The 9,728-nt window shown below is 35.7% G+C and overlaps 2 protein-coding genes across 2 annotated transcripts; one reads left to right on the plus strand and one right to left on the minus strand.

Moving 5' to 3' along the window:
- Positions 1-721: 721 nt before the first annotated feature.
- rpl28 (ribosomal protein L28) lies at positions 722-5,076 on the minus strand. Its single transcript, NM_201061.2, is given in 5 exon segments — positions 722-860; positions 1,096-1,214; positions 2,257-2,380; positions 4,208-4,301; positions 5,049-5,076. Coding segments are annotated over 4 exon segments (417 nt in total). The 5' UTR covers positions 4,292-4,301; positions 5,049-5,076; the 3' UTR covers positions 722-770.
- A 271-nt stretch (positions 5,077-5,347) lies between these two features.
- LOC570835 (uncharacterized) lies at positions 5,348-9,315 on the plus strand. The gene is made up of 7 exons (XM_694356.11): positions 5,348-5,643; positions 5,854-5,965; positions 6,098-6,210; positions 7,257-7,356; positions 8,272-8,393; positions 8,695-8,789; positions 8,883-9,315. The coding sequence occupies exons 1-7, from the start codon at positions 5,553-5,555 to the stop codon at positions 8,916-8,918; spliced, it is 669 nt and encodes a 222-aa protein (XP_699448.4). The 5' UTR covers positions 5,348-5,552; the 3' UTR covers positions 8,919-9,315.
- Positions 9,316-9,728: the final 413 nt, after the last annotated feature.

Genomic DNA, 9,728 nt, shown 5'->3' on the forward strand with positions numbered 1-9,728 from the left:
ACTGCATGTATGCAAACTCCACTGAACCGAGGTTCGAACTAGCGACCTTCTTGCTGTGAGGCGACAGCACTACCTACTGCGCCACTGCCTCGCCCGAGATATTGCTTAAAGTTTTTAAACCTCTGCAGAAACTGAATCAGAACTGACATATTTTCTTGTGTATTTTTTAAAGGGATAGTTCAACCATTTATACATTTTTACTTCATTCAAATGTGTTTTTTCTGTTGTTAAACATTGCTGCTTGACAGTGAACTTCCAGTGTTTGCTTTTCCTACAGTGGAAGTCAGTGGTTACAGCTTGTCTGCTTTCTTCCAAAGAAGAAATTCCCTTTAATTTCAGTGTCAAAACAGCCAACAATACAGGGCATTAAAATAAAGATCCTGCAATTCCAGTTGTTTTTGATAAATCTTCACTAATGCTGGATCATTTCTAAAAAAAATGTTGCTTAAAAGACAGAACTTTGAATCTGTAAATAAAAGTTTCTTTCTGTGCATTTCTATTCTATATTACAGGCTAACAAGATCAGAGAACTCCAGTAATATTTTAGTGAACATTTCACACCATTAAATGCATCTTTAAAAAGTTCATTCAATCAAAAGTGGGTCTGGAACAGTATGACTGTAATTAATAAAATAACTTTCTGGGTGAACTAACCCTTTAAATTGAACATTGCAAGTCCATTAACAAACAAAAAACAAAAGATGAGACGAAAGGCAAAATGAAGTTTAACCAAAAGCTTTTATTAAGTCAAAAGCTGTATATGCGTCTATTTATGAACTCTTGGGAGCCCTGGAGCGCTTCTTCCTCACCACCACAGGCTTCTGACTGCTGAGGATGGCGCTCACGCGTCTCAGAGCAGCCTGATGAGGAAAACAGAGAATCAGGTAATGAGTGAACTGACACTACATAACATACATTTAAAAAGCCCACATGACTATAAAACACAGCTGAACGTCAGAGCTCATGCCTTACAGAACACCAAACTAATCTCAATTACCTAGATGTAAACAGTGCCTAAATACAAGTAGACCTGTTAGATGCATCATGCTGTGGTGTGTGTGTGTGTGTGTGTGTGTGTGAGATGTGCAAACTCACCATACGCAGATCTCTCCTGTATTTGTTTTTGCGGATGATGTTCCTGACGCTGGCGAGGGTGGCGCGAGAGTTCTTGTTGATGGTGATCTTCCCATATGAGGAGGCAGGTTTGCGCTGACCTGAAACAAATGCAGACTTTTAACTAATAAGAAACTTGTTCACTGGTCTTTCAGATCGCCTTACCATTCTTTGGCTTGCATATAAATCAGTAGTTGCATCCTAAATGACACACTTTACATTATGCATTAATACACTCAACCATGTAGTGTAATGTGTAATTTAGTGTCATCTTAAATCAAAGTTTTTTTTACTATACAGAAATAAATTCAAACCGTTTACCCGGAAATGTTTGCTAAATTAGAGATATAAATTACCATACTACCAACAGTACCTGTCATAAACACAACCGTATTCACAATCAGCATGCAGCAGAATCACTTATGTCGGAGAATTTTGCTTTTATAGCCCAAAATAAAGAAATACAACCTCTGCACCATGTAGCTCCTCCCCTTCTGCTACACCAGCAACTTCCAGCATTGAGTGCATAAAGCACAGGGCTCAAACTTGATTCCTGGCAGGCCGCAGCTCTGCACAGTTTTGCTCCAACCACAATCAAAAACAGCTGATCCAACCAATCAAGGTGTTCAAGACTACTACAGACTATTGAGCAGGTGTGAGTTAGAGGTGGTTGGACCTAGACTATGCAGAGCTGCGGCCCTCCAGGAATCGAGCTTGAGACCATTGTCGTAAAGTGTTCAAAATTACACACTTATTTTTAAGGGTTGAATAAGTGCACCATCCAGGTATTTAAAAGTACTTATTCATACTTTTTTCAGTGTGAATGCACTGCTTATGGACTAGTAATTTTGTAGTATAGATACTACAAAATTATACTATACTACATACTATTGTAGTATAGTCTCAATGCAACAGGCATACAGTAGTCAACATATAAAGTGGATCAAAACATTAACCAAATAAGACAAGAATGGGTGTTCATAAGTTTTAGGACAACTAATAGAAGATCTACTTCAAATGTCGACTACTATAGTTAATATCATGACAGTGTGTAGTTTGTTTTGATTTTAAAATACAACACATTTCAGAAATGAACCCACTGCTCCTGAATCTTTAAACTAGGACTTAAACAACATCACTGACCTGAACGTTTCTTCAGGACCACGACCACACCTTTGCCGTCAGCGGCCGGCTCAATGCCAATGGTCTTCCTGTGAATGAGACCATTGAAGCGGAAAGCATTCCTGGCCTTCAGGTTATTCGGCTCCTGAAAATTAGAGAAAAATATTCAAGATCAGAAAGCAGTACTTAAGTTTATTTATTGCCACATCAGAATCTTACAGCTATTTCATGGCAAGAGCTACATAGATGAAATTACATAACATCAACTTCAATTACTTCATATTTCAAGAGTTGAAACTTAAATAAATACGTTTACATTAAACATACACTTCAATTTTTGATGAAGTCTTCCTGTAGATGCAGTAATGCGTTATATGACAAATAAATTCTTTAGTCAAAGGATCAACAAAAAGGAAAACATCAGTATATTTAATTAGAGGAAACAAGTGAAAAATTAACTGGAATTAGCAGTTTGACTGTACAGTTTAAGGGACAATTCACAAAAAAAAAAAAAAAAACTTTTCCTGATTTACTCGCACACAAGTGGTTTTAGATTATGACCAGAAAACATGATATTCTTAAGAACGCTTAAAGCCGCAGACACTGACATCCATAATAGGATCAACAAAACATTTCTATGGAAGTCAATAGCTTCTGCTTCCCAACATACTGTAAGACAGGGATCACCAAACTTGTTCCTGGAGGTCCGGTGTCCTACAGATTTTAGTTCCAACCCTAATCAGACAATCATAACAAGCTAATCAAGGTCTTACTAGGTATACTGAAACATCCAGGTGTGTTGAGGCAAGTTGGAATAAACCCTGCAGGGACACAAGCCCTCCAGGTCCCCTGGAGGTGACCCCTGCTTTAATACCTTGTATTCAACAGAATAAAGTCAAACTGGTTTGGAAAAAGTGGAAAATGAGTAGACTAGTTTAATTTTTGGGTGAACTAGGCCTTTAAGATAGCTAATGTCTTTCAATGTATTTTACTTCAAATTCATGTCAGGTGATATAATAATAACTTTCAACCCCTATTAAACTTGTTTAATAGGTTTATGAAGGTCTTACAATGTTTCTGATAATAGTTGCATTTAAGTTAATGATACCATTATTGACTTTTGTAAACTACAAACATTTAAATTTATGAAAAAAGGGACATGTAAACATGTTTGTGTTTCCCATAGCCAGAACAATGGTGGATAAGACTGAATACAAAATAGAAAAAATAAGACTTTGCAAACTACTGACCTGAACTGCATGACAGTGCTTTTAGATGATTTGCAATAAGTCAAATACTGAAACATTGTAACAGTATTGAGGTAAAGTGAGTTTTATAGTCCCACATTCAGACTGTCCCCATGATGTAATTTCAGAAAAGTATTCGTTGCATTTTCTAAAATGTTAAGAAATCATACTAGAGGCCAATAACTATCAAAATACAACAAAGTCAACTAAATAGTGCTAATGTTGTAGTTAAGTCATTTAAGCATGCAATTTCATATGATATATTAAAATTAGCGTGGTGAACAATTTAATCGGGGTAAAATTGGTTTTATATTTGCACATTTGGACTTTCTCCTTAATATTATTTCAGAAAAGCATTCTAAACCAGGAAATCATGAGCAGCCAATAACTATCAAAGTACAAGTGTTCACAGTCAGTTAAAAAGTGCTAATGTTGTTTTAAAGTCATACTTGCATGCTACTTGATTGAATATTCAAAGTAGCGTGGTAAACAATATAAGTTCTCACTGAACAAACGTACGAAGATAATACCAACTTTACCTCAAAAACTACAAACTACGTATGAACAAACGTGCAAGCGTAAAGTCAATGTTACCACAATTCTAACAGTCTCTAAGCCTTAAACTTTACACAATTGAGCTAGAGAGTCTACATAGAGTCATTTTTAACATTTAAATGCATCAAAAACAACCCACATAAAACTGGTGTTAAATCTGGGCTACTTACGGTGCTGTAGGTCTGTTTGTTCCTCTTGATGAGAAAACTAGAGCTGTTTCTGATGACCATCCACTGCAGGTGAGGCGATGCCATGATGACTGTCCTGAACCAATAATAATAAAACAAATCCATTAATACTCATTATAATAGTTAACATCTGCTCAGATGTCAGTAAATCCAAATAACCTCGCTAATCACAATAAACTACCACTTTGAAATATGCATTAAAAATCATAAATAGACAAATCGTTGAGGTTAAGTTACATATTCACACATATGGACTTCCACCCTTTTAATTATAGTAAAGTATTCTTACAAAAATGCTAATTAGTGAAATTATATTTGCTAGCAATGACTACCGAAGTGCACCATTGTTTACGGTCAACTAAATGGAGCTAATGAAGTCTTAAAGTGACTCTTACATGGTATTTTACACCGAATATTCACAGTAACGTTACTATAGTAAACACTAGGGAGCATGTCACAAGTTGTCACTGAATTAATGTGAGAGTAGAAAACCAACTTTACGTCACTCCAATGTCAAAATCACGCATCATAATTTTCGTACAACCGTTAATGTACCAATTCTGGGTGGAAATCATAACTTTATTACTCATTCTAGGTTGTTTTAATCATATATAGCGGTGTGCTCAATGAAGGCCACGCTAACGCTAATCAACACCGGCGGCGTTTATAGTGAAACACCTTTCTCTTTATTTCCACTAACTTACACCGAAGGGTAGCGTTCATAAACCGCTCATAACACATCCCACGCGTATTTTATACTGAAATGTATGCTTTTAACGAGTTTATTCGGTCGCTAAAAAGCTACACAAGACGACCACGTTACCTTCTGTGCAGAGGAAGAGAGAGGGAAAGGAAGGAGTTCCAGTTCCGTTAGAGATTATGTATTTCCGCGCGCCTATGTGAAGAGTAGTAACATGTCAATTCACAATCAAATCAGAGTCTATATTGTTTTAAATACACTTCACATGTATTTTAGATTTTTTTGTGAGTTAATATAATTTTCATTACGATAAAATATTTTTTTCAACGGGACTATTTGTCTGAGGCACAGTGCGGATGAAGATAATCTTTCGGACTGCGAGTGATGCAGTTTGCGTACGTCATGCGCTCTGCGTGCTCTACGTCACTTTCATGCGCTCTGCGAACCACAACAAACCAGCACCGATGTCTTCTGTAAACACATTGTTATTGTTATTATTATTAATACTCAACTGAGGACAGTTAGTTTGCGAAAATGACAGCGGAGTCCAGACATATGAGGTTATTAATCGTATGACTAACGTATTTAAGAGGCGAATCTTCATCATCATCACTCAGTGCAGCAGTGATGGAGAATGATGAAGATCTGGAGACTCTGGGAGAGAAACTGTATGATCTGATACATCCGAGATATGCTGAGATGACACCGAAACTTACAGGTGATACACTGTCTATTTGTCTATCTATCTGTCTGTCTGTCCGTCTATCTCTCTCTTTCTCTGTCTGTCTGTCTGCCTGCCTGCCTGCCTGTCTGTCTGTCTGCCTGTCTGTCTGTCTGTCTGTCTGTCTGTCTGTCTGTCTGTCTATCTATCTATCTATCTATCTATCTATCTATCTATCTATCTATCTATCTATCTATCTATCTGCAGGTATGCTGCTGGAGTTGCCTGCTTCAGTTGTGTCTCAGATGTTGTGTGATGAAGCTCTTCTGAGTAAAGCTCTGGAAAGAGCTCTGGCCGCCCTCACATCACCTGATAATAGGTAACACAACTTTTCATTTTGCTATTAGGGCTACAGCTGTGGCTGGAAGTTAACAATAATTATTTATATGATCTATTAATAAATGAACATATTACTCAGTGTCAGGTAAATGAGCTCTGTCTGATTTCTCAGTGAGCCTGCGTCTCACACTGATGATGCGGCGTCTGCGTCCTCTGACTCTCTGGGTGAACAGCTGTATGACCTCATCCACCTCTACAACACTGGACAAACACAGAAAATTACAGGTGCAGTTATTGATTATTGTTGATACATATTTATACAGTTGAACTCAGAATTATTAGCCCCCCTGTTTTATTTTTTAATTAGGTTAACTATGCAGAATAGGGTAATTAGGCAAGCTATTGTATAACGACGGTTTGTTCTGTAGACAATCGGAAAAAAATAGGCTAATATATTATAGCTAATTATTTTGACCTTAAAATGGTGTTTAAAAATTAAAAACTGCTTTCATTCTTGCTGAAATAAAACAAACAAGGGTTTCTCCCGAAGTAAAAATATTATCAGACATACTGTGAAAATGTCCATGCTCTGTTAAACATCATTTGGGAAATAATAATAAAAATAAATAAAAAAGATTCAAAGGAGGGCTAATAATTCTGACTTCAACCGTATATGTGTTTCCAATGATAAATTAATGCTAGCATAAATGCCTCACCACATAATCCTAAAAAACCCAATTCAGCAATAAGTTTGTAATAATTCAAAATATGATACCATTCAGAATAATTGCATATTCCTAAATACAAGTTAAGAACACGTGTGTGTTGTTTTAGTTTTACACAAGTCTGTTATGCTGAATAACATTGGAACATTATTGCAACTATATATATTTTTATATATTATATATAAATAAATTAAGTTATTTAAAATATTTAAGTGCACAGTAAATGCTTTCTATGTTTAATTATTAGCCCCCTTTTGATTATGATAAATTAAAAAAAAAAAAAAATTTCCCAAATTATTTTTAACAGAGCAAGGAAATTTTCACAGTATGTCTGATATATTACTTACTGTCATCATGGCAAAGATAAAATAAATCAGTTATTATAAATGAGTTATTAAACTTTTATATGTAAAAATGTTGAACAAATCTCTCTGTTAAACAGAAACTGGGGAAAAAATAGACAGGAGTGCTAATAATTATCACTTCAACTGTATGTATATATATATATATATATATATATATATATATATATATATATATATATATATATATATATATATATATATATAGTGGAATTACTATTACATTATTATGATAATTGTACAGGCATGCTCTTGGAGCAGAAGAAGGAGGCGGTGCTTCAGCTGCTGTCGGATCAAACACTCCTCGAGGAACAAGTTAAGATGGCCTTGAAGACCTTGAAGGAGTAGGTGACTTTAGCTTATTTATTAGACACAAATTTTGCAATTTAATTTAATTTTAAAAGTTTTTAATTTTCTAACTCTATAAATCTAACAGTTCAGTTAATTACCCGTAGGCCAAAATAATTCTAATGATGCAACTATAATTATGTATAAGTGTTGAGCTTTTGATTAGAGAACTTGTTTTATATGTATATACTGAGAACTTTCCATGTGTGTGAGGGGTAGTTTTATAATAGTTTTTTGTTATTTATTTGTATGAAATTAATTAAATACAAAAACGAATGTTGTTTCTGATCATAGGCTTGGACAATTCTGTAAAAAAAATAGCATTTGAAAAAGAATCGATTTTCAGGTCAACATGTAAACAAACTCATTTAAAGGGTTGAAATCAAGACAGATGTAAGGTAATATATATCATTGAATGCTGGGAAGAATATTAATATAGGAATTCTCTGTGTTTTTAATGGATATTGAAGATCTGTAACTTTTTTAAACAGATGTATATGGTTAAATAGGAATGATTTAAAATGGTATAAGAAGTGCATTAGAGTCTTTATAGCCACGCAAAAGCTTTATAAGCCTAAAACCAAATCAAGCTTTGCTTTGAATCAAAGTATTAAGGCACAAAGACAAAGGTACCCATTTTCTAACCATACTTTACCCATAAATCATTGCAAGTGACACCCTATAAAAAAATCTGATTTTACTTATTTATATACTAATAGTAATAATAAATGATGCAAAGATCTTAATAGTTTAACACACAAAAAAATATTATAAATTTGACAATAAATGCAAAATAAATGATGCAAAACCCATATTATTACAGACAAACTACTACTGACAAACTTAGAAAGCGTACTGTAAGGTTTTGTACAATAAATAAACTCACATGATGCTGTTCGCATGGTGTGCAGGCAGGGTGATGATGTCACAGATGTGAGTGACAGCTCTGACAGAGAGGACGTGGAGGCCGTTGGAGAGACGCTTTTCAGTTTTGTGCATCAGCTTGACCCCACCCACTGCGCTGACATCACAGGTGAGCTCGTTTAAATCCATTCAAACACTAAAATGACCTCATCATTTACTCTCCCTCATGTGCGTCTACAACTTTTTGAGTTTCTCTTTTCACAAAGGAAGATATTTTGAAGAATGCTGGTTGCTCCACGTCCATTATAGAAGTTCCATAGTTGCCAGCATTTTTCAAAATATCTTCTTTTGCGTTAAACAGAAGTCAGATAGTGGAGGATGAGTACATGAAAATTGAGTTTTGAGTGAGCGACCCTTTTGCGCATGTTTTAGCACATGCTGTATGATTATGTGTTTGTGTGTGCATACAGGGATGCTGCTGGAAATGGATTCTGGAACTCTGCAACAAATTCTGTCTGACCGAAGCATGTTGGAAGTCGCTGTTCAAAGAGCAAAAAGCGCACTGGTACATTAATCAAAAATACAGTACACACACACACACACACACATAGATCTAATGCAGCGTACTGAAAAAGAGATGTTCTCTCTGTGTCCACAGGAGGCCGCTCTGACGCACACAGCAATGGCGGATTAAGTCTTTGAATCACGTGACTAACTGAGAACATAGGTCCAAATTGCTGTACATTTTTAGTATTTCAAGACATTGTTTACATGAACTTCATGTTTTAGGTACTTTTATTGATAGGGGAGATATTGAAATATGACTGAATAAAAAACTGAAGGAAATTGAATTAGGAAAATAAATAAATAAATAATCAAACAAACAATGAGATTGGATTAGAACCTGCACGAGCATCTCCAGAGCATGTGAACTAACCATTGGGTCATGGTTTTGACATTCCGGGGCCGTCATTTAACACAAGTATGATTTTGTGTCACAATTAGCTATGATTTTCCATATTTAGTGCTGATTTAAAATAATATATGCCTGTAAATAAAAAGATTTTAATAAAAGACGTTTGTTTGAGGTCTATGTGATTTCAATAATCATTATAAATGTGCTGAAGTGGTTTTAAGAACAGTTTTGGTTTGATTTCTGGTTTTGCTGCATTGTTGCTTAAAACTTTAGTTCGTTTGAAAAAAAAAGTTTGCATCCGAAATTTGCTAGCAAGCAGAAAAAAATCGGGGGTTGCCACAGCGGAATGGACCGCCAACTTATCAAGCATATGTTTTAAGCAGTGGATGCCCTTCCAGCTGCAACCCATCACTGGAAAACATCCCTCACTTGGCCTGTCAAAACAAATCAGCTGCCTCGGGAGTCCTGAAAGCCAACCAAGCCCTGTAGGACTCCTTCAGCTTGACGGCATCCCTTACTTCTGGTGTCCACCACCGGGTTCGTAGATTGCCGCCTCGACAGGCACCACAGACCTTACGGCCACATTAA

Source organism: Danio rerio, chromosome 21, assembly GCF_049306965.1.
Source record: "Danio rerio strain Tuebingen ecotype United States chromosome 21, GRCz12tu, whole genome shotgun sequence".
In the NCBI taxonomy this organism is placed as follows: domain Eukaryota; kingdom Metazoa; phylum Chordata; class Actinopteri; order Cypriniformes; family Danionidae; genus Danio; species Danio rerio.